Source organism: Strigops habroptila, chromosome 1 (assembly GCF_004027225.2).
Source record: "Strigops habroptila isolate Jane chromosome 1, bStrHab1.2.pri, whole genome shotgun sequence".
In the NCBI taxonomy this organism is placed as follows: Eukaryota; Metazoa; Chordata; class Aves; order Psittaciformes; family Psittacidae; genus Strigops; species Strigops habroptila.
In genome coordinates this window covers 117,652,605-117,677,426 of record NC_044277.2, presented here as the reverse complement: position 1 = coordinate 117,677,426, position 24,822 = coordinate 117,652,605, and the positions used below count along the sequence as shown (strand labels likewise).

Genomic DNA, 24,822 nt, shown 5'->3' with positions numbered 1-24,822 from the left:
AATCAAGAGTAATAGAAAATAACAGTTACTGGAAGATGTCTATAATAATTCTGAACATTTTAGATCTCCACATGAAAGCAGCTTTAGAGACACTATAACTTTCTAAATGAATATTATACAGTCTACATTTGTATGTATGTTTGCCTGTGGTAGTAACACTTAAATGTGTGTTGCAGATTTAAACTGTGCACATCTCTAAGGTATTAGTAATGATATATACTTGCTGCTGGGAGGTACAAATTAAAATTTTGTGTAACACTCAAGATGTCAGGATGAAGAACATTGATAACCATAGAATAACTATGGTTGGAAAGGACCTTAAGATCATCTAGCTCCAACCTTTCCTGAGAAGACTTTAAGGACTATATGTGTTTACAAGCTGGTTTTTTTAACTCACAGCCTGAATCTTTAATCTTTTAAATTACTTGAATAACCATGCAGGAGCCATCTCTAAAACAAGTAATACGTGCAAATGCTGAAATAACCTTTTAAATAGTAAGGTTTATACTGTTTTATCTCTGGATGAAATCTAAGACAACATTGATGTGTATAGGGGGTCTTTTTCTGAGATCTATTTTCCCTTTTTACAAGACTTGACCCTATGTTTGCTGGTAGGAGTACAGAGAGTCCTCTTATGTTCTTTAGGAGAAGGAATTGAATGAAAGAGAATAGCACTTTATAAATTGGATTTTATTTCTCAGCGATTTAGTGTTCCCACTTCAGCAATAATGTGAGAATTATGGTGAATAATGACTAGGAATACAGAAGAATAATTTTAGGTTTAAAAGGATGATTAAGAATTGTCCCAGTTGAAGGGTAGATGTTAATAGTACTACACAAAGTAAAAATAAAGATAACTCTAAACACAGGCAGTTATATTTGGATGCAATGCATTATACTTTCTAATTTTACCTCTGTGCCTCAGATGCTGGACATTGGCACTGGGTAACCAAAAGATGACAACATAACTTTGTTATAGCCAGTATTTTAGAGTTAAACAAAGATCACAGTGGGACTCACTCTTGAAAATATTGCTTTTGTTATGCTCATGTGGATGCGCCAGAAAAACTGGAGAGTAGGCAGAAGAAAATCAGATTAGCTCAGAGGTTTCAGCACTATCCTTTGTAACACCTCCAGAATTAGGGTGCTGGGACAAGGACTGACAGAAGGCCCAATCAGTACAAAACCTTCTTTGATAGCTCTGCCTAGTGCTTCTCTGTCTGCTGTTGCCTCTGCAGTTAACTTGGTTTACCATGTGGTACTGATTTACCACTAACTCCTAGTGTATTTCAATTTAAAGAAAATAATACACTCAGTTGAACTTGAGACACAGGGATTGTGTGCTTCACTCTGTTGAGGCAGTCACAAGATGAAGATGTATTGTTTTGTTGGTGTAGTGCACAAAAACACTCATTCCCTCAAAAAAGGGTGAAAAAAGGTAATTTTCTACAATATAAGTAACCTATGTTGCATGTTACGCTGACTACTGTCTGAGAAGAAAGAAAAAAATAGCCATCTTCAAGATCACAATAACTGTTATTTAAAGTTGGCTCATTTTAATGGCTAATATTGTCTTGGATACCTCACACACTCCTTTTTAGGGAATTGGACCCTAAAGGTGGAATTTAGCTCATCAGCAGTTTGGTTGGCTTAAAAGATTTACGTTTCTGACACTTTCTGCCATCTTGAACAAAAGAGACCTAAAGGAAAAGTCATCCTTTGTTTCTGTCCTTTATTCTTTTCTTTCCATTATGTACACCTTCCATATCATTTATTTTTGTTTCTCTTTGCTCATGTTAACTTGGAGTGGAAGGTCTCATAATAATGCATTTTACAAGAGCAAATACATATGTTTTACAATGTTTCTTAAACTTTCTGTTTAATTTCTGCCCATTTATATAAATATATTTAAGTATATGAGACTTTAAAGTCTCAAGAAATTAGGGACTTGTCTAGGAAACACACGAGTAACCAAACTTATTTGAGTAGTTTTGTTGAAATCAATGTATCTAATGAAGTGAAAAATTGAAATGAATGTTTTTAGTATTAAACTCTACATTTTCATTATCTCTTCTTTGATATCACTTATTCAAGATCATTTCTAAATTTCTTATTTCACAATGACTGATAATAAATTATCAAAACATAGTTAATATATTAAAAAAGAGAAAGTGAAACACATCCTACAGGTGTTTCTGAAATAACACTATACAATTCCATTTAGACATATTAGAAGTTTCCTTAAAACAGCTGTCTTTAAGTCTTCTGGTTTTAATTTTGCATTGCCAATATTAATTTACATATTCTCAGCCTTTCGTAGGATTTTTATAATTAATGAATAGAAAATACGTAGAATGAAGGAAATGTATAATTTTATAGCATGTAGCTTTTACTGCATTTCATTTACAGTATAGCAATTTACAATTGCAAATCCTTGAAACCTTCTAGAGCAAATGAACACATATGCAAATCTTTTTATTGCTGTTCAACTTTGAAGTAGAAAGAGTATTTTTTTTTAGTCTAAAACATTTATTTTACTACATACTTATGTTTCCTGTGGCACATTAATTGCCTGGAATTGTCAATATCTGTCCATCAATCTTGTATGTACATGTGGAGAAAAAGAAGCTATCCCCATATTATTTTCACATTGCTTATGAACACTGCATAGCATTGCCTTTGTGTTTCAGCAGAACAGTTACTTCAAAGCATGCCCTCTGCAGACCCAGGGTCGACACAAGATTCTTTTAATACTAATCTCTTAACTCTAAGTAAGGTAACTGAGTAGTTTCAGGAGATGAGGCCATCTCACTTGAGGGACTAGGGTGTTATGAGAGATCTGTCTAATGACTTATGACATAGAGAATTTCAAGCTAGATGACCTATGGCCTGCAATCTTTCTGAATCGATCCTGTAACAAATCCTAAATAAATAAAAATAATCACAAACTGGTAGGGAATTTGCATGGATAGTTACTAAGAAGGTGTAGGTGTAACCCTTTCCTTTCCCAAAATGACACTTAATGTTAGTCAGAAATTACAATATTAATGACAAAGTAATTACACAGAGGTGCTTTGGTCTCTGACCATACAGGTAGTTTATACTCCAAATTCCATAGGAGCTTGGATGCTGTCACACTGTGTGAGGGTAGGAGCCCTCCTTATTCCATATTTATTAGTCAGGGAAACACTAATCTGATGGAGAGACAAGCTGTGTGTTCCCTCTTGTGTTCATTTGATCAAGCTGCCAGAGCAGGACTGAAAAGCTTCATCCACTTTCAGGCTAGCAATGTTGAGGCAATATTAATTGGCTGGTAACCCAGCCTAGCTAACAGGACTGCTTTGTTTCTTTTCCCCCTAGGAGGATCAAGAAGAGCTGGAATAGGTGTAGGGTAAACTAGTCAAAGAGAAAACATTTCCATTTAACCTCCCAATGCTCTTGTTAGATGTGCTTTGTTGCCTGTTCCTTTTTTAAAAACAAAATGTGGAAAAATTGTTCATGTTAATTGAAAAATTTTTCCAGTGTATTTTAAGCTTTAGTAAGGTCTACTTATTTCTTGAAATTCAAGGAAACATGCATAGGGATCTTTTTTTTTCTTCCGGTTGCATCTCGGAGTCATTGTTTTTGCTGAACTGGTGTAATAATTTACTCCTTCACTAGTTGAAGTATACTGATAAACCGACATAAAAAAAAAAAGTTATTTTTCAGATTTGGCTTGTTATTACCCTGAACGCAGATTGTTGTTTCTTTTCTAATTTCCTTTCTATTTTGCTGAATTATAAATAGATTAAAGGGTAAGAGGTGCAGTAGAAACAGACATAATGTACCAGAAATATGCTTTATGTGTGTTTAACTTACATAACTGCAGTATGACTTCTCAAAAAATATAGGTTGTGCAGTTACCTATTTTCCAGCTATGGATAGTGAAACATTCCCTATTATTACTTGAAGGTTCAAATAAAAATGCAGATAAAAAGCTGTGAATCACAAAAATTATGCACCATTTTGATCGGAAAGGAGCATTTCTCAAAGTTTATTAATATTTGAGCAATGAAAAAATACACTGAGAAATTCTCTCTTGGATTTGGGTTTCAGCCAAGGCACAGAACTTTTTTTTTAAGCTTGATTAAACATTTTTCAAGCACTCCTAAGTTTTTAGAATTAAGTAGGGATAAAATTTAAGTCAAACTGTTAACTCAGACAGTTGAATTTCACTCAAATTATAGCCTTGGTGTTCCCTGACATACCAATACTTAAAAAAAAAAAAATAAAAATGAAGTATTACTTGCAGAAACTACATATGGTGGAACACTTAGGTTTGGTAAGTGATTCTGGCTGAGTGTCTGCATGACTGGACGTTTGTGTAGAGCTTGTCATTTTAAATGACAAATACAACAAAAAAAAAAAGTAACATCTTAAATGTAGCCAACATTATCACACCTAGTGAACTGGAGCAGCATTCGCTGCCCCTCTTTCCCTTTATCCCCCCAAAAAAACCCCAAAACAACAACACCATGAATGTTATTCCTACCTGTATAGTTGTGTTCAGATTTGTATAAAGTTTGAAAAAATTGCTGAGCAAAGTAATTTGGTCACTTTTGGGGTTTTTGTTTTTGATTTTTTTATTTTTTTCCTACTGCTTGCACATTGTTGTGGTTTAGACTCAGCTGGTAACTCAGAACCACACAGCTCTTCGCTCAGCTTCTGCTTTCCCCCTCTGAGTGGTATGGGGAGGAGAACTGAAAGAATGTAAACCCCACAGGTTGAGATAAGAACAGTTTAATAACTTAAATATACTACTCCTACCAAGGGAAATAAGAAGGGGAGAGAACACAAAACTAAAAGGGGAAACAAAAATAAAAAACCAAAACCAACCAACCAACCACAAACCAACCAACCAAACAAAACCATCCCAGCAGAGATGCACAATACAATTGCTCACCACCTGCTGACTGATACCCAACCCAACTCCAACAGTGATCTGCCCTTCTGGGTGACTCGCCCCAGTTTATATAGTGGGCATGATGTGCTGTGGTGTGGAATACCCCTTTGGCTAGTTTGGGTCAGGTGTCCTGTCTCTGCTTCCTCCCAGCTTCTTGTGCCCCTCTCCAGTGGCAGAGCATGAGAGACTGAAAAGTCCCTGATCAGGGCAAATGCTACTTAGCAACAACTAAAACATTGGTGTATTATCGGCATTGTTCTCAGACTAAAGCCAAAACACAACACTGCACCAGCTACTAGGAAGGAGAAAAATATTTGTTACAGCTGAAACCAGGACATACATTCAACCTAAAAGATGGTATTTATACATTTCTTTCTAAATCCGCAGTGTTAGAAGAAATTGTACTAGTGGCTACAGATATAAGAAATGAAGATTTCACGGACTTCTCTCTTCCTGTTGACCATCAAGGGCAGTGATGCCTTGCTGCTTCATTAATTCTTCTAGTATATTGTTTCCAAATGTACCTGTGACAGTCAGCTCTTCAGTATGAGCCAGTGAAAAACACTGAGGCTGGTATTGAGCCATATTAATGACAACAAATGTGGTGTCATCAGCACATGAAAGATGTTGCTTTACGTATTGTGATAACAACTTTTTTCATGGTCCGAAGTAAACCAGTAATTATTATTTTCTAGTTAAAATAGAATTTTATCTTTTTTTTTAGTTACTGTGCTAAATACCTTACTGAGTTGTAAAAGATTAATTAGTGCCATCTTGACTTTTCTTTCATATTTAAACTATTGTTTTAAATTTGGTCTGGCAGCTTCCATCCAGGAACAGGGTTTTGGTTGCTTAGTATACAACAGAGTAAGTTCTTTGTGTCTACATGGTTATTTAGTGATGTCTTTTTGGACATTAATATGCAGCCACTGCAGTCAGCTTCTTCACAGAAGACCTTTTGCAGGTTTTAGGGAGGCCGGAGGAAAGCGATGTTTAAGCAAAGAATGTTCGCTTTTACGTGTCGCATTGGTTCTCTCAATGCTGTTTAGTAAGGAAAGAACAATGCCTAGGCATAGTATTAATTACTATACAACAAAACAGCTTAGTCTTGGATATTAATTTGCATTCTCTACCTTAACGTGTTAGGAATTGAAGTGTAATTAACAAGGCATCTTGTAGAAAGCATGAGAATTTTGTAATTAAATAAGTTAACCAAGTTTCGTGTTTAACTAATATACTGCACTAAACAGGAAAGCATGCTTCATTGAATTTAAATATATATAATGAATCCAGATAAAAGATACTGATATTTTTGATTTAATTTGTTCCTTAAGATTTAACTGCTCACATAACCTTTTTATACCAGGAGGACCTTTATTGTGGAACTTTACGCCATAGTGCTTTAACCAAAGTGTATTTCATTGTGGTTTTGTACAACCTGAAAATCGGAGTAATATGTATAATCGTGTCTGAGGTTGATATAAGATAAATATGCCACGAAGTCTGGAAAGTGACAGGTTCAAAAGTGATGTCTACAGTTGTATTAAGTGACCCAAAGAGTTAAACATAGCACTTTGTAAAGCTGTTCTAGGAAAGAAAACTCTCAGATTATACTATTTTCTTATTGAAATTATTAATTGTGCTCTAGAAATGAAAGAGTGTGTGAGATTATTATACAGTTTAAAATGGTCTAATCCATATAAACTGAGAAAATGGTCTTTTACTTTGCAATAAAAATTTCTGGGAGGCCTAAATAATTCATAAATTTAAATCTCATTTTCAAAAATAAATTAAGAGGAAGCTATAATTAATCTTTACTTTCAGTGTATTTAAAGCACTAAATAAATTTGATCTTTTTTTCCACACATGCATAATTAACGTTCCCATAGAATTCATCTTTTACAAATACACAATATTATTTTCATAATCTATCAGCAACATATGTACAGGTCTCATATTTCATATGATATACTTTATTCTCTTATAGGTGGTTTCCTTTGCGGTTCTGAGTTTAGGAAGGGAACTGCCTGAACTTTTATTAATATTCTAGAATTTTTTTTCTATCTGAAAAAATATGGATTTCAGTGAAGCATATTAATGCTTCTTTAAGACTCTTTATACGTACAAATACAAAATAGTTATAGTTGTGGCATTTAACTGTTGTATCAAATTGAGCTGAATGTTATGTTGTTGTTCTCAAAACAGCTAATTACACTATATGTGATTTTGAGACTGACCTCTGTGGATGGAAGCCACTAAGCATAGGTGATGCAGATTGGAACATAATGAAAGAACAGGCTCCCCTTGACAGGAGACTTCCTGGCAGAGACTGTACAACTAATACTGGATGTGGTGAGATCTCTTTTATTTTCCTCATATGTTGAATATTTCTACTTGTAAATGGTAACAGTCTAACAATAAAAACTGATTTGAAATGGATGCTACACAGTAAGTATATAACATAAATAATGTTACAGAAAGCTAGTCTTTTAGGATGCTCTTTCTTAGGTGTGATTTGGTTACTATGTCATTGTAACCTTCACTTTCTACTGGGACAATCAATGAGGTATGAGACTTGATGCAGCCTTCATTTTTTTTGGATGCTGACCTTTGAACTGGCCTAGTTAAATTTGTTCATGCATATCATAAGAAGCTTTGTAACCAACATTCACACAGGGACCATTCTTGAAAACATAATTTGGACAAAATATCACTGTAGCTTTTTGTAGAATGCAGGTAAGTTGATCAGTTTTGTTTGGGGAAAAATAGAGTGAGTGTAATATGCTTTGAACTGTTGCTCTTCCTTCAGCCCATAGTTCCCATACAATGCATTCAGCTGGAAAAAGTCTATTCCAGTAGAGGGCTGGTTTTAAGTATTTTTCCAAAATGAAAATGCTATTACAGCACAGTGCATAAAACTAAAACTGCCTAGCATGTTTTTCATTGCCAAGTAATATTGGTAAATATTCTGTGACTTTGGTTTTATTAAAACGTATCTGTTATACTGCTTCCAGTGGAGATTAGATTACTTTAAAATCTTTTTTTTAACAATCTATAGTATCTTACAGCCAAACCTTCACACTTCTCTCCCATGTTCATGTTAAAGCAACATGAAATATGAAGTAGTCTACCTACAGCATTCAAAGGTAGAGAAATTCCAGGATTAAAATTCACCAGAGTAAATCCCAGTGGGGTGTGGGCATGTGTGTTCATGCTGTATAATAACCCTAACTGAACAATCATGTGCCTTTTTTCCATTGCCCCCAAAGTGATGAAGTGCACCAAAATTGCTATTTACTTTCTCAGCAGCTCCTTGATTTTTATTGGCTCCGTAGAGTGGCACTGGATCTGAACTACTGTATTGTCTGCAAACATTACTGTGTCACAGCTGCCAAACTCCAATATCTCTGGTGGGCACTGATGTGCTTGTGTCTTTCCCATGTGGGTTATTCTAGGTGTTGGTGAGATCTGAGGTGTAATGTGGTCATAATGAAGGCTGCTGATAGAAACATCTGCTCTGCAGCCCATCAGCATGTTAAATTAGCCCATATGGAGCAATGTGCTGCTGCACTTAAACTGCTTTGATACCTGAATCATTACAAATTAGGTTCACACCTTCATAGGTTGCTGTAGCTTGAAGCCTCAAGCAGGTCTCTAAGTTCCCATGCAGCGCCTCTCAAGCACATACAAGCTAGTGCAAAGGTCTTTCTGAGGTGGTTTTGTACCCATCCATCACTGTGACTAGTTACAGCCACATTTAGAATTAGTCTTCCAGAATCTGAGCAAGTTTTTGCCAATAGTAAATCAAGGTCTTTCAGGTTGCAACAGTTGCTTTTAGTATCACAGAGTATTCATCTCTCCTCTTAACTGGGGAGGGCAGCAGCAAATTTTGATTAATGAGTATCTTAACAAGGCTACTGTAGAGCCTCAGCTGCAAATTACAAGAGGATCCTTTGAAGTACCCTTGCATTCCAATGAGGGGAGCTTCCCTCATGCTGTGGAGCGCAGCACGCCTGTTTGTACGAGGAGCTGTGATGGCCACCTCTTTGTGCCAGTCTTGCTAAAGAGATGCGATGTATTCATGTGGGGTTGGACCTAACTCTCTGCCCCATTATGTATCCATGGGAAATAGATGGCTAAAGAGTATGACTGTGGCAACATAATAGTTGATTTTCCAAGACGTAAGGCAATATGTGTAATATCAATGCACAAACAAGACTGAGCCTTTAGTGTTGTTATGCACAGACTTTCATGAAAAAGTCTCAGTATTCAGCGAAGGCAGCACTGACGGCATTCAAAATATGCTGCTTTAGGGCCCCTTGAAGATGTTTATCCTTCCCCACCTTTGTCTGGAGCACATCTGTTGTAGTTGAAATCCAAATGCAGTTCGTTTGCCAGAGTTCAGATTAGATCTTTAATTAAGCTTTCATCCCCACTAGCACAGACAACAATGTGAAGTCTGTGGACCCCATGAAAAAATATAGCTTATTCCATTGGGTCCCATGGTCTACAACATTGTTATCATGCTTAAAACTGGCTAGGCTACAGTGAGAGTGAATACTGCACCCTAAAGGAAATGAATTTTTGTTCTAAATTCTGTTTGAAACATTATTTAAGCCAATTAAAATGTGTCCTTTAGGGATGCCAGCTAAGGTCTATGCTGTTTGATCTCCAGGGTTCTTGGTGTTGCAGCTCCTGCAGTCCCTTTGCTCTTGCCAGCCTGTGCAAAAAGCAGACAGGCACCATGTGAAGGTGATGGGAAATAATTGTAATGTTTGGAGGACGAAGGTTTTTTTCCTGAAGCAGATAAGTGAAACAATACACCTAGTGGGCCTGCAAAGTAAAGCCCTCACAGAAGCAACATCTGAACTCCCTTTGCAGGGCTCTGTATTTACTTCCTCCAGTTTAAGTGCTTGCAGGCACTATTACACAGTAGCCTTAGCAATGACTGCCCACATACCTTTTATTCCTTCTCTCTCTTTCCTCATCTTTGGGCTCAGTGATGTTAATTTTCCTGTAGAGGAAAGAGGCAGGAGTGTTTAGCAATTCTATTTTGTCTTTGCCTACATAGGTGCTGTTTGTTGCAGTCCGTTACAAGACCCTCCTTATTATTCACAGAGACTGAACTGATGGCAAAGCTTGTTTACATTTATTAGTAAGCTTTATGTGCGTCACGGAGCACATAGTTACCTCTCTGAGGTAACTATTTGCCATGGGAGCATTGCATATTTCTCATATTTCTTTGACTTTTGTTTGCAGGAGCATTCATTTACTTCAGTGGATCATATCAGATGAACACAAAGATGGCCATGTCTCATCTGGGAAGCCCTTTCCTTGCCAAGCGGTCCCCTGGGCTTTCCTGTTGTCAGGTAACAGTTTGACATTAACTGTCCCCACCTTTGTAAGCTATCACTTACCTGGTGTGCAGATGTGCTATCTTCATGCTATAACTGTTGCTGCTGAAAAAACTGGCTCCATTTCAATATCAGTAGAAGGCATTACAGATTAATTCTTTTGGAGGAGAGAGATGCAGCAGGAGTTTCACTGCTTTGCTGCCAAAATTTTATATCTGATTATTATTCTTTCTAAAGCATCTACCAGGTGACTCATAGTGAAGGCTATGCTTCAGGTTTTTTGTATGCTGTGCCAAACCTAGCTGGACAACAGGGGCCATATCAATTCACAGTCAAAGTAGGATGCCTTTTGAGCAAAAGCTGATAAAAAGTCACTCTGTTGTCCATAGGCAGGAAACACACATCCAATGTCCCATAACAGAAGACCTGTGGTTTGGAGTTGCTATAGACATTAACTACGTTGGTGTGACTGAAGAGAACTAGCTACCATGCTTCAGACGTATACTAAATTTTAATTGATGGTTTGATGCTTTTTAAACTGATCAGTGCAGTACTTGAGAGTTTACCTTGAACTGCTTTTCTTGTCAAATGTCTTGTGGCTCTGCAGAGGAATGTGAACACAACCACCCCTGATGGTGTGGTTGATCTGAAAAACTAGAATGCTACTTGGAAAAAATAGGTCAGGAGAGCTAAAAAATAGAAAAGTGTTGGGTGAAAAATGAAAATACAACTATATAAATAGAATGTTGGAATTTTCAACAAAATATGTATATCTAAAACAGAACTTGAAGAAAGATTTTAAATACATATAGTTATTTTACTAAAGAAATACGAGAAAACATTCCTAACTTTTCAGAAATTCCCTAATTTTGTTCATCCTTTAGCACCAAATAAAGTGAATAGATGCTGCAGAGTCTTGTAAAGGTTTTTCTCTTTATTTTGGAGGCTTTTTTTTTGTTTTCCATTCCATAACTTTTCAAAGCTTATATCATACCGGGGAGAAGCTAAGTTGTGTAGTTCTGAGGTTTTTTCTGCTACTGCATAATGTCTTCTGATTTCAGAAATCACAGAGGAGAAAATGGAACGATAGGGCAAACTTGTCAAAATAATCCTATGTTCATTAGCAAAGAGAGGCTTCAGAAAAATACAAAACCACCCCAAATTTAGATTGGTTGCTTAATTTTTCAGACTTAATATAGAACAGAAACAGTAATGTCAGTTAGAAAAATTATTTCAAAACAAAAAGTGTGTGGAGGAGCTTCACTTAGAAGGCCCAACAAATCGCAGAATTATATTCCAGCAGGACCTAGGCTTTTTAGGCTTTTTTCTAGCGTAAGGGACATGACCCAAGTGTTGGCTTAGGTAAACTTGTTTTACTTGAAACTGCACTTGACTTAGACTATGCACATCAGTTTGTCACTGGATCTCAGTTAAACAGGTGTTACTTGCAACTGAGGAGTAGAAGTCTCTTGAACAATTTAAGAACAGCTTCTTGCTGTTTAACACATTCTCTCAGTTCTTAATCTTCACATGGCTTCTTAGTGTTGTAAAGAATCAGAAATGAAATAGATGCAAAATGAAATCAAGCAGAATGCTGCTGTAGGGAGCACAGAAGGCCTCACAGCATCCCATCGGAGCCCTGCATGCTGCCTTATGCCTGGGACACCAACAGCCTTGTACACACAGTACTTTTGTTCACATGGTTTCATATCTCTTTTGTAGACTTTGATACTGAGTAGATAAGTACATTTCAGGTTCAGATTAATTTATCCTAGAACCCCTTAAGGTGAATGGGGCACAGTTGGTATGTGAATCGGTGAATCATTCTGGTTAAATCTATTGCAGAGTTTGGTCTGCATTCAAAATAAATACAAATGCAGCAGGCATGCACATGTGTTTCTCTAGTTCAAAGTCAGAGAAGAAACCATTTTTAATTTTGAGCATGCACGTACTGAATATATTTAAAATTCCCAGATTCAACAAAAACTAGAGCAAGTTCTTAGCCAGTCATATATATCTGAAAAGAGAGTGTTTTTGAAGAGTGGAAGCCTGGCTTTCTGCCATATTTTTCCTGCAGGCTTTTATTTCTGGGAAAGAGCAAGGAGTAGGGGTTGCTTATTAGGATGTGTACTGGTGTGTTATTCTCTCTGCATATAAATGTGAGATGTTGCCCTCTGTTGGATGTCCCGCTGAGAGAATAAAAGGATCTACATAAAGAGATGTATGTTTATTAATAGCTTTACAAGTTCTTTGGCTTCAGTTGTTTAAAAAAAAAAAAAGGGAAAAGAAAATTTGAGTTTAGGGATAACCATTTTATATTATGTCTTGTTGGCTAGTTGAAACTTTAAAGTAACTTCTTTCTGCATCTTCTTGTACCTGAGTCAGTCTGTAGATATCAGCCAAGAATTATCTTTATTTAGCTCAAAGTACTAGAGTTGTAGGAGCAAATTTTAGCCCTAGCTGTCTGTTTATGGCTCTTTAATGGATACCGTAGTCATTGTAAAGTAGAAGATGTAGACGTAGAGAAGGAGGGTAACTTAATTTCTTATGAAATAAAAAGCACAGATTTGTTTGAAAAGCTGATTGATAAACATAAGCTTACATGTAGATTCTTTAGGGTACAGTTCTTCAAATAGCTCATTTTGAAAAGGATATACCTGCTGCTTTGTATTCTTTAAGCTTTCTGGTGGTGAAAAAGTTACATGAAAGTATTTAAAATTATTACTAAGTTTATATAATACGTTTATTTTTTTTTTCCCACTCATGAGAATACGCTAGGGGAAATCAAGAAACCAACTCCACCAACCGTGAAGCCAGAAGATATTAAAAAGGAATAGTGTAACAAGAACATTTCCTAACCGCTGATCCACCTTGTACTATGTAATTCAAGCAAAAAGAAACTCTTCCTTCATACGCACCAGATGTTGTGTCTTTGGTGTATTTGCCAATTCTATGGATTAAATTCAGGGACAGAAATGAAAGGTAGTGAATCCACATGCAAGATGATTTTCAGATTACTAGTAAATTATTTGAATGTAAAGGAGTTCTCAAATTCATGTGATAATTTATTGAAGAAAAGACTCCTCTCAGACTCTGGTTACTCTTAAACTACTATTTCCCTTAGAAAAATGAAAAAGGAAAAAAAATCTCTTGGGGACAAATAAGGAGAGGAAGTGCAGAAGAGGATATTGTTAGGGACACATCTGGAGATGTACCTGCAGAAGAAGCTGGCCCATGCTGAGGAGGTATGGCTCTGAGAGGACTGAAGCTGTGGGTCACCCACACTGGGACTAAGTGACAGTGATTCCCCCAAGCGACTGTGGCTGAGGGCTACACGTCCTGGGGATGGGACAACCAGAGGGACTGAGCTGAAGCAGGGGAAGAAGAGTAAGAATGTAAGAAGCAATGAGCAGAGGAGCAGAATGCATAGGGAGTATGAGAAAGAAACCGTTAGTCATATGCCCAAACTCCTGTTTCCCCTCTTGCCTCACCAAAGGAATTGGGCCAGAGTGAGTGTAACCTGCAGCAAAAATGAGGGGAAATTAAAACTAGGAGGGGGGCAGGCTAAATGCTTGACTTAAACTGGCTCGGGGAAGGGGGAGGAATCAAGTTTGTGCTGAAGTGTTTGTTTCATCTTGTCTTTTTTCTCAGTAGTCCAACCAGCGATTAGAAATTTTCATTAATTCACAGTAAATTAAGTAAAAATTACACCACTACCCTAAGATTGTTTTGCCTTTTACAGTCCCTAGTACAATGCTCTTCCACAACCTGTGCAGCCTACTGTGTCAGCTGTTGAGCTTTTGCTCAAATAAAAGACTTTTTCTCAGGTTTAACAGAAAGCTGACTATCAGAAGCATCTGTGTTTGTCCTGAGGCTAAAGATGGGTTTTCTCATATTTGCTACTGTCTTGCAAAAACAAAACAAAGCAAACCCACATATGTTTCATGTGGTTATTAGCCAAAAATGGTCTATATTCTTTAAATCTGTTTGAAAGTTGGTATAACACAAAAAAATACAAGGAAACTTTCTCTCTGTAGTGTGATTATCCAAGATTCATGGTATCATATGAAGATGGGAAGAGCTATTTTTACAGCTCTTGTTTTACCTTCACAAACATTCAAGTATTATCAAGGCTCTTGCGGAGAAGTAAAGAGTCTGCAGTTGAATAAATTCTAGCCTTTCACTATGCAAAGAAGCAGCAAGGACTCAGGGAAAAAGAAGGAAAAAAAAGTCAGTTTGAAAATCTTATTCCTTCACTGCAGTTCTCGATTGAATTTTTGTCTGGGTTTTATTTAAAAAGAAAAAAAAAGGGGGGCATTATTCTGTATTGCAGAGGAGGCATAGTGAACTGAGATTCTTCCTGTTTTCTGATCTTCTCTGCTTGGCAAGCAGTTTTTTGCAGCCTCGTCCACCTACAGTTGTTTTTTCTTCTTATATATTGGTCAATCCACTTGTTTCAGGAGTTCAATAGATTTTTTTAAGCATCTGTCTTAAGATAATTTCCATTTGTGTTGAATTTGGAAATAGAAAATAAATTTTTTTTTCCATGTAAATATCTCAACTGTTGCAGTTCTCAGATTAACATACATATGAATCTTTCCTGTATTCAGCATTTGCGAAGAAAAATAATTTTTTGAGAGGATTCTAAGTCCTTACTAAGCTAAAAAGGGTTAGGGGAAGTCATATCAGTCAGTCTGCATCAGTTGATAGATGTAAGTTAAAAGTAAGTTTTAAAAATAAGTTTTACTTTTAATTATGGTTTTATCTTTAGACATTACTGCTCCTCGACATGCCAGAGTTTGATACATCTTTATGCCAAGGCTGTGTTTAGACCTGTTATGTTATTCCTTGTTATAAGGTACATATTTGAGTCAGTACTGAATTTATTGCAGTTATGTAGTTTTTAAAACGTTTAATTAAAAACTCTTTAAACAGGTGAGATTTTGGTACTGGTTATCTCAGGATTCCCAGCTTTCTGTCTTTAAGAGAACTGCAATGGACGGAAGTTTGGAAAAATTGCATGACATTTCAGGATTGCCTGAGATGCAGTGGAAAAAAGTGAATATACCTGTAGAAAACGCAGCTGAGTACTTACCTTTTCAGGTAATTAGAACTTACGTTTACATTGTTTCCAAAAAGTTACTCTAATTTGGCCTTTTGAATTAATTTACTTTTATACTGAAATATAAAAAGAAAATTTCTACTCTTTAATGCTCATATAAAAAGATTCTATTCAGATCTTTCAATAGACGTAGCTATTAAAGATCATCAGTGTTGTTTTGGCATTGTATGTGTTAGAATCACCTTTCTGTAATAAAAGTCATGTAGCAGTAGTGTAGTAACGTTTAAAAAACGAACTTGATATAAAAAGTGCTGATCAGAGTGAGGGTCTAATTACATTGTCTAAAGGAAGGAGAACCACAGATACTTCAGTTTGCAGCATTGATCACAGAAACAATTAGCAGCTTTCAAATTCAAGTTAATTTTTAGAGGCTGCTGCACTTTACTAAAACTTAGAAAGGAACTGTTAGGGAAATCAGCAACTCAATTATAAGGATTCAGAAAATAAAAATCCAGGTTTAGTATCTTAATTTTGTCTCCTCCAAAAGAAAGGGCACTAAATTCTCATTATTGGTAAATTTGGACTGAAAATTACTTCCTTTTATGGTCTCCTAAATATTTATTTTTATTTATAAATACCTCCATACAATCCCTACATTTACTGTACCACATGTTGTTGGCTTCAGCTGGCATAGCATAGACAAAAACCGTCAGAGTTGTAAACCATCATATTTCGTAAACCTTAATAGCTCATTTTAAAGATGTACTTTTAAAACTTTTAATGTTTCCAGCAGGCAGCAATTCATTCAAGTAATGATGACTTTTACTAGTTTATATTGAAGTAAGGTCATCTGGGTTGCATAACTTTCCATAAGGAAAGGTAGTTGTGGATGTGACAATTGAGGAGTAAATTTCTGACTTTGATCAAATCTCAATTGCAGTTTTTGCTGGCTGGTATTCAGAGTTGGTTGTAGGTGGTATTTAGTGCCCATACAGATGTCATTAATTAGAAAGAAATACATATATATACGTGTCTTTTATCATGTCACCTTTAGTGAGCTTATTTATTTGTCTTTACAGATTATTTTACGAGCTACTATTCTAACAACAAATGCTACTGTTGCTGTTGATGACATCAGTATAACAGAGGAATGCAGAGTTGTGAATAAATCACTTCCAGGTGTCAGCCAAAAAAGTAAAGGCAAGTCCTGTGCTTTTCAACACATTTTCCTCAATGTCTGTTACGTATAACTGTGATTTGACTGACAACTTTGAGATACCTTTAAGAAAGTAGGGCATAATCTGAGGGAAAAGTCCATATGCTGTAATCTCTAATAACAGCTAGTGTGTAACATGAGATGAGAGTCTTCCTTAAGTAGTTTGCACTAGTTCTGAGATGTGAGCAGTGGTAGGAATTTCCAGATACCACTTACTACATAGTAGTTGCCCACATTCACACTTGGATGCAGAGACTGAAGCGAAGCATCTTGTAACTTCCACTGAAGAATAAATTCCACTGCATTATCTTTAGGGCAAGCGAATTCTCCCATCTTTACTGTCAAATACCTAACATATACAGTAAGTGTCCACCAAACTTATCTGTATACTAACACTCTGTTATCTTAACTGCCAATGGATGAAAATATAAAATAGTGTAGTCTCTGTCAGACTGCTGCTTCTTGTCCTTCTGACTGCTAATGACGTTTTTTAAAATTGCATGGGTACATAAAGAGTCAGTGGTAACAATGGAGTCTCTATTATTGGAAAACTTAAAGGCATAATAGAAAACTTCAGTGCTGTGTCTTTAAAGCCTCTCTGATCCCTGCATAAAATCTGATTGATAGTAGCTAGGTATTTGAAGAAACATTAATTTCGCTTTAATTATTTTCCCTACAACTGCCCTATTTACCCATCAGTAACATAGATATTTTTAGAAGGGAGTGATTTTTAAAAAAACTCTGTCTGGATAGCAATATGAGTAGCTAAAAAAGCTAAGTTAAGAGAAAAATGTGAAAAGCTGAATGATATTCCACTCACTTGATCTCTTTCCCGATATCTACTGAAGTATAAGCAGTAGTGCTTGGCTTTTTGTTTCCCCTTTCATTGAAATCTGGGGTGTTATCTAATGTGTAGATTGAGGTGCAAGCTAGCACTGGTGAAACATCAAACATTTGGCTTCTTGGAATTTTCATTGTGAGTGAATGCAGAGAAGCCACCACTATAGCAGAAAGCTTTTGTGAAAGACCTTGCTTCTGACTGCAGGGAAACAGCAGGCTGCTGTAGACAGCACCTCGCCTCTGAACTGGAGCCAGGCCATAGAACTTTGGTGCTATTTGGTGCTATTGATAATTTTTCATACAAAAGCTTGAATGTTGTGACGAATAATATCTAATTTAAGAACCTCAGACATTATCTGCTGTGTTTCTTACCAATGTGATATAATCTACCTAATTTCAAGGTGATTCTATGTTCCTCATGCTGAGTACATTACTATATTCAAAGATTATAAAAAGCACTTTGAATTTCAGAGATACATATATATATATACACACTTCTATTTTCTTTTCTGATTTTTAAGGGCAAACAGAATTTGCGGATGCTAATTCCTCATCTTTTTACTGTCCACTGGGATATCTTTCATGTGGGGATGGACAATGTATTTCATCTGACAAATTTTGTGATTTTACACCTGACTGTTCAAATAGCCATGATGAAGCCAAGTGCCGTAAGTGAAAATTTAAAAATCTAGGTTGTTAAGGCTTCTGTGACTATGTATGTTTGTCCTATTTGCCAGGCTTTCATGACTTCATAAGTGTTGTAATTTAGTTCAAAGTAAAAGCTCTTGAGAAATAGTTACTTTATTTTGATTCTACTCTGAATTTTTCCCCCTTTAATTTTCTGTACTTCTCTCTTAGCCTTAAAACCAGAAAAAAAGATCTTTGATTCATTATTTAGTAGAAAGTGTTGCTTAAAATACAGTATTTTCTTTTATAACTCTCAAGATGCTAAATACCCAGGTATGGTGTTATAATGAATAAAACCTTAATCTGTAAGATATTGGAAACTAATTCAGGAAGCCATTGTAAAATAAACTGGACAGAATTTGCACGCACATGCTCTCATCCATACAAAATTATGTTAAAAAAAAAAAAAAAAAGTGAGGGAAATACGTTACATTTGTACAGATTTGGAAATTCTGTGGCACCACTGTGTGAGATGCCTCCTAAAAGATAGATGGTCCTGCAGTTAGACTTGGGAAACGGTGAGATAGGAAACATGAAAAGTGCAGTGGTCACTGAATCGCATTCAATTGTATGTTTTGTACATTGCGAATAAAAATGTCTGTGAACAGACATGGTCATAGATATGATTTAGGCTGTGTCAACATTTTCTGTTCCGATATACTGTGACTGCCGTCTGGGCTACACACCTGGATTTTCTGTGCATGGAAACTAACACATGTAAAAGAGGGAGGTGATGCATCTCAGAGTCCCTCTCCAATATACAGTCAGAAGGGAGCTTGGAAATGTTTTAAAGCTACATATTTAAGTTCCTGAAACTCTATTTGTTTAATTACCTACTCTGCATAAGAAATCATGGTCATACTTTCCATCTTTGAAAATGAGACTCTTTTGCACTGAACTGTCAACTATGCTATAAAAGTTGTGATGCATTTTCAAAGGGAGTTGCCAAGAGCAATAATTAGTGCTGGTTGGTTGGTTTGTTTTTACTTTAGCGCATGATGGTTTCTAGCATTCCCACAAATAACAGAAATATTATAGACAAGACCCTTATAGTATTTTCTGACTGTGCTGTATTATATATCACAAAGCATAAGCATCCTTACAGGTCTTAGTACAATCCAAAATTCATGCTTATACTTTATAGCTTTTATTAGGAAATTTGAGAGATGTTGCTCAGATAAACAAAAATCTATTTGACTTTTAGCAGATGAAAGAAATAACTACAGCTTCTACTTGTATTTATGCAATTTCTCTACAGTTTTAGTATCCAATCTTTCTCAGCTAGAGCACTGGTGTTCAGTATTTTAGTTGTTTTAGGAAGATTTGTATCCAAAATATACAGATCTTGAAGTAAGAAAACTGCATTCTGTTTTACTAGGTAACTGTTTAATTAGCTAAACCCAGAAATAACTATTCAACATTCACTAGGCAGAATATCTTTCCTATTGATGGGGAAAAAATTCTGCTGTTACGATTGAATAGTTGAGTTTGAAAGGAATTTCTGAAGATCACCCAGTTAACCTCTGCTGCTCAAAGTCGGGTCCAGTAGACCAGAATGTCCTGGACCTTATACATTTGGATTCTGAATATCTCTGAAGATGAAGACTACATAGCTTCTCAGGGCAACCTGTTCCAGTGTTTGATCACCTTCACAGTACAATAACAAGTGCCTATTAATTCTCATTTCACTGGGTGCTACTGAGAAGAGTTTTTTCTACTTTACTCCCTCCTTGCTGGTGTTACTCATATTAAAACCCTTATTACACTTGTTTTTTGATTTGTTTCATGTTTTTTGTAATTTTCTTCAAAATGTGTTTGTGCATCCGATGTGTTATTGGGTTATGATAGTCTGAATTACTCTCTCATTATCCTTCTCAAAATCTTGTACTGGGATTTTGTTCTCTGACCAAATAATACCATGTCCAAATCAATAGTTTAATTAAAAACATTCTAAATAGATATAGTTGCATAAAACACCACAGTTTTCACAGCTCTGAGATAGCAGTTAACTGGTAGCTTTTAATCAAGAAAATGAAAATCTACTATTTTCACTTTAAATATGGTCATCTATATTTCAAAACACCCTTCCTTTTAGCTATTCAGCCTGTGTTTCCATTTCAAAATTAGATTTGAAAGTCAAGATAAATGTCCAGTGAAGTGTTTAACCATTCCTAGATTATTCTTAATCAAACTTCTTATACAGCAACTGATTTTCTCTTTCTTGATTCTCTAATAATATGACCGAAGAAATCTTTATTATACCCAAGTCTTTCTTGCCCAAATGATACATTAACAATGCCATGCTAAAGGTTAAGCAGTGGGACCGTTATATTTATGGTGATCTTTGCTCTGAATATATTGCTTAGTTATATATCGTTGTATTATGGAGTTGGCTCAGTGTGTGCTACCACTGCAGCTTGTAATGTAGGAAGCAGAATGTAGGTACACAAATGTCTCTGCAAGTATTTCTCTTTCAGCATGTTAGTCTGGTAGTATACAGCACTAGAATAGCTCTTATAATATTTCTCAAATGGTATTTCACTATCTTCATGTAGTACACTACCGCTTTCTACATTTTGTTGTGTATATCCTTGCAATTGGATGCAAGCATTTCATTTTCTCAGTCACTTTTCCTAATTTCTTAGTTTGGCTAAGCATGGATGTTTTGTTGACTTCACCACCTACAACTACGTTGTTCTTTTAATGAATATTAACATTTTTTTCCCATGATGTTCCATCTGCTGGTGATTATGTGCTGCTTTAACGTAAGTTTTACCTCTTGGTATGAGAACCAGGCAAGGATATTACATAAGCTTAAAGTATATTTTGGAATATTTTTAATTTCAGTTGTTTTATCTTAAATTCCAGCAAGATGATTTCCTTAGATCTTAGGGTCCACCAAGATCAATGAACAAGCAAGATCTCCATGTAATTTTCTCATCTCACAGCATCAATCCTTGAGTCATGTCCTGTATTGAAAAAAATAATTCAAATTTATTCAGTTTAGTTGAGAAAAGTATTAAAAAAAAAACCAAACCCAAACAACAAAACACCCAAAAAAACCAACACCAAAACAAAAAATAAAAACCCCAAACACCCCCCTCCAAACAAAACCCCCAAAAATACCAACCAAAAAAAAAAACCCCAAGAATAATAAAAAAAAACCTATTAAATGTTCTCTCTTGAGTGCTGCTAGAAGCTCACAGCTTTTCTTCTACAGCTGAAGAATTTCTTATGGCTATAAACTATTATATGTAGCTTCCATGCATTAAAGCAGAAGAGAAGAGTAATTGCCTTTTTCAAGCTGCAGATTTACAGCAGTGACCTAACATTCCTGTCCCATTGTGTGTTTATGCTCTGGAATATGAATGTGTAGTATATAGGTCTACACCCGATAGCTGGTGCAGTCTAAATGCTCACTTTTCCAGCCTATGTAGGATGATGATGAAATAGGGAATAAGATCAGATTGGGAAAAGAGCAAGGGCATTTTTCTGACAGAGACCACACACACTTTCAGAATTTCTATAGAACTCAGAAGTCATGAATCTAACTTTTCTAGTTCCCTCTTCAAACCTCTATTAAAATTTTGTGCAAAAAGTATATCTCTTTTTATAGTTACTCCTGTATACTTTAGTATACAGGTTATCCACTGTGACAACAAACATTGCATGAGCTTCAGTGGCAGAGAACACAGGGTAAATTACAAGATGGCCTGAATAATGACCATCAGATCTTATTTTTGTTTAGTTCAATAAAACTAGCAACTTTCCCCTGCAGCTGTATGGAAGGACCATTCTGAAGGACATAGAAAGCCAAGCACTTGATTGGTAAAGAATACATAAATTTCTGTTGTTTTGTTTCCCCTGGACCTGGGTATCCAACAGCCTAAATCACCAGGTTATCCTGTTGTTTAAGAAATGTAATTTTTTTCAGATTTCATTGACATTTTTGAATGGAGGAGTGATTTACTTTATTACCAAACAAAATGTCAATCAAATGTAATCGGATTATTCTGGAAGCTTTTATTAGGACTATTTCCCATATTAATACACTGTTATCACTCCCATTTAGAACCTGAGAGACATTTGCAAATGACAATATCATATGAAATGAGATATTTCCAGAAAAATATCAGATTTAATAAACCAGTGACTTTGGATGCTTTCACTTTAAAATGCTGTTATGAAACTGCCTTTAGTTAGATGATTGCAGATCTGCCTCACTGCACAGAATAAACTACCATCAAAATCAGAGTTGTGTAGTGCAGATTATTTTCATATCATCATCTATTAAAATCAAATTGTAATAATTACATGTGACAGTATAGTAGTGCTTTTTGTTGGTTGTTTTTTTTTCTTTTTTTTTTTTTTCTTTTTTTTTGTGGGCAACATTTAGTTTAGATGCAAGGTTGATTTGTGTTTTCTGTACACCCCCAGAATTTTATTTCACCCCTTTAAAAATCTCCATCTTTGCAAGTCATACAGCTAAGTTAGTAATGGGAGATTGTAGTGCAGTTACCTTGTAGGTGCACAGTGAAATGACTAGATTTATTTACAACAAACTCTTTTCCCTCTATATATTTTACCTGTCTTATATGCAAAACTCTGCCTCATTTCACAAAAGATACACCTGTTTTATGTACAAGTCATGTCTGCTGTTACTAAAAAGCATGCACGACTCACATCACAAGTAGGTCTGTTGCAGATTTATGGCTATAGAAATGGATTTCCCTAACAGAAATTAGCAGAAGAAAATATTCTGGAGTGTTTCGTTTTGGTGGTTTGGCTTTTTTTTTGTTTCTGTTTTGTATTGGGTGTTTAGGTTTTTTGGGTTTTTTTTGTTGGTTGGTTGTTGGTTTTGTTTTGGTTTGTTTTTTTTCCTCTAGCCATCTGTAGCAGACTACCATATCTGTCTGTATTTTTGGATTCAAACTATAATTTTCTATAGATGAGAATAGCATCATGAAAATTGTTAGCATTCAATTTTTCCCTCTCAATCTTTATGTGAAAGTAGTTTCTATAGTTTCCTCCTCCCCTCAAACTTTAACAGATTATATTTGGGAATGGAAAGTGAGGGAGGAGAGAACTGTAACTGGGATTTTGTAAAGATCAAACTTGTTCAATCTTCAAATAAGTGACTTATTTTTTTGGTTTTGGTTTGTTGGGGGTTTTTTGTTTGTTTGTTTTGGGTTTTTTTTTTGTTTTAATTTACCACTTAGTAATAAGGTTTTTTTACTGTAGAAATTAGGCCAGTACACCTACAAGGTACAGTGTTAACCTGAATGTGTGTACATCATTATACTAGCAAATGCGATGACAGATACATCACTTTTTGGTATGTTTGTGGTACAAAGGGGGTTAAAATAACTCACTAGGATAGGTATGTCTGAAGTTTAGCTAGTCTCTGTTCCTAGATTTGAACATTGTTTTCTTTATGACATGTAGCTATAAGTTCCTAAATTCATCTTAAAATTACCAATTAATAACAAATATTAAAGTCTTGGTATATTAGAGCCTTTTAAAACAGCTTTAAAGTAGAAGAAAACATTGTAGGTTAGTAATGATGATGTTATGTATGTTTTGCTTAAACATACATGGGCTGTCAGGTAAAGATTTTTGGAGGATGTAGAGATTGACGAACTTACACCCTTGAAGAAATGCTAATGTCTTAATTTGCTTTTACATACCATTTTCATCAAGACTTTTTCTTAAATTCTTGTTACCCATCATTCAACTTACAGAAAAACTGCACATCTGGTTTGTGAAGGTCTTTGGGTGAAGTTCCTCAAACCATAAAAGGGTAAAGTATTTTGCATAAGAACCCAAAATCAGAAAGAAATCTAGAGTTTTGTGGTAACAAGTCATCTCAGAGAAAGCTAAATCCGCTGCAGATGTAAAAGCAGCTTTCAATAAACCAAACTACTCTTAAAGGGTATACTCACAGTATATCTTTGGGGTGATGCTGTGAGTATAATATTTCTGTGACGGTGATGGTTCCTTTGTGATTATTGAGTGAGCTTGTTAAAAAAGATGCTGAAAGAGGCAGCAAAGTATATCCATACAGGTGGCATGGATACTGTTAGAAGTAAAAAGCATCAAAAAAATAGCTGAAATAATGTCCAAAATGAAAAAGGTGGAAAAGATGAAAAATTCTGGTGGTGGTAAATGCCAAAATTCAGTAATGATGACAAAAAAAGCTTATTAAAAACTAGTGATAAATTCCTCAAACACGAGAAGACCAGTTGACAGAGTCTGTAGGGCCACTTGATGCAGAAAGAGAACGTGTAAGAAAATAAGAAACAGGAGAAAGGCAGAAAATAAAGTCCTAGGAGAAAAGGCAGATTAGTTTGTGTGTGTTCACTGTGAAAGAAACTACAAAAGTACCCAAGCAACAGCCTTTCTTTCTGTATAATCTGTCTGAAACAGAAGTACCAGTGAAAGTGGTTATGGGACAATTAGGTAATTGAAGTGTTATTAAGCATCAAGAACCAAGTGCATTTCACCTTGTAGTCTAGGTGTTAAATAGTTGGTTTAAGATGTAGTTGAAGCTTTCAGGGTTATTTTATCTCAATATAATACCCATGCTTAGGTTAAATGTATAGTCTAGTGCATCCTTTCTTTTATCTTTTGTCTCTAAGTTACAGATGCAAGAAGTCTGGGCTCAGACTTCACAGTTTTATCTTCTTTATTTGCTTCTTTTGGTGTAACCATCTGTGTCCAA

At 35.6% G+C, this 24,822-nt stretch overlaps 1 protein-coding gene across 3 annotated transcripts in view; it reads left to right on the top strand.

The window, feature by feature from the left end:
* Window positions 1–24,822, top strand: part of MALRD1 (MAM and LDL receptor class A domain containing 1) — a 249,923-nt gene that overhangs the window by 31,496 nt on the left and 193,605 nt on the right. For 2 of the 3 annotated variants that reach the window (XM_030503871.1, XM_030503888.1), the window contains 5 exons: window positions 7,148–7,294; window positions 10,202–10,311; window positions 15,232–15,399; window positions 16,438–16,558; window positions 17,936–18,082. In XM_030503871.1, coding sequence (XP_030359731.1) covers window positions 7,148–7,294; window positions 10,202–10,311; window positions 15,232–15,399; window positions 16,438–16,558; window positions 17,936–18,082 — 693 coding nt within the window. The remainder of the gene's footprint in view (window positions 1–7,147; window positions 7,295–10,201; window positions 10,312–15,231; window positions 15,400–16,437; window positions 16,559–17,935; window positions 18,083–24,822) is intronic. The other variant, XM_030503880.1, reaches the window with a different exon arrangement.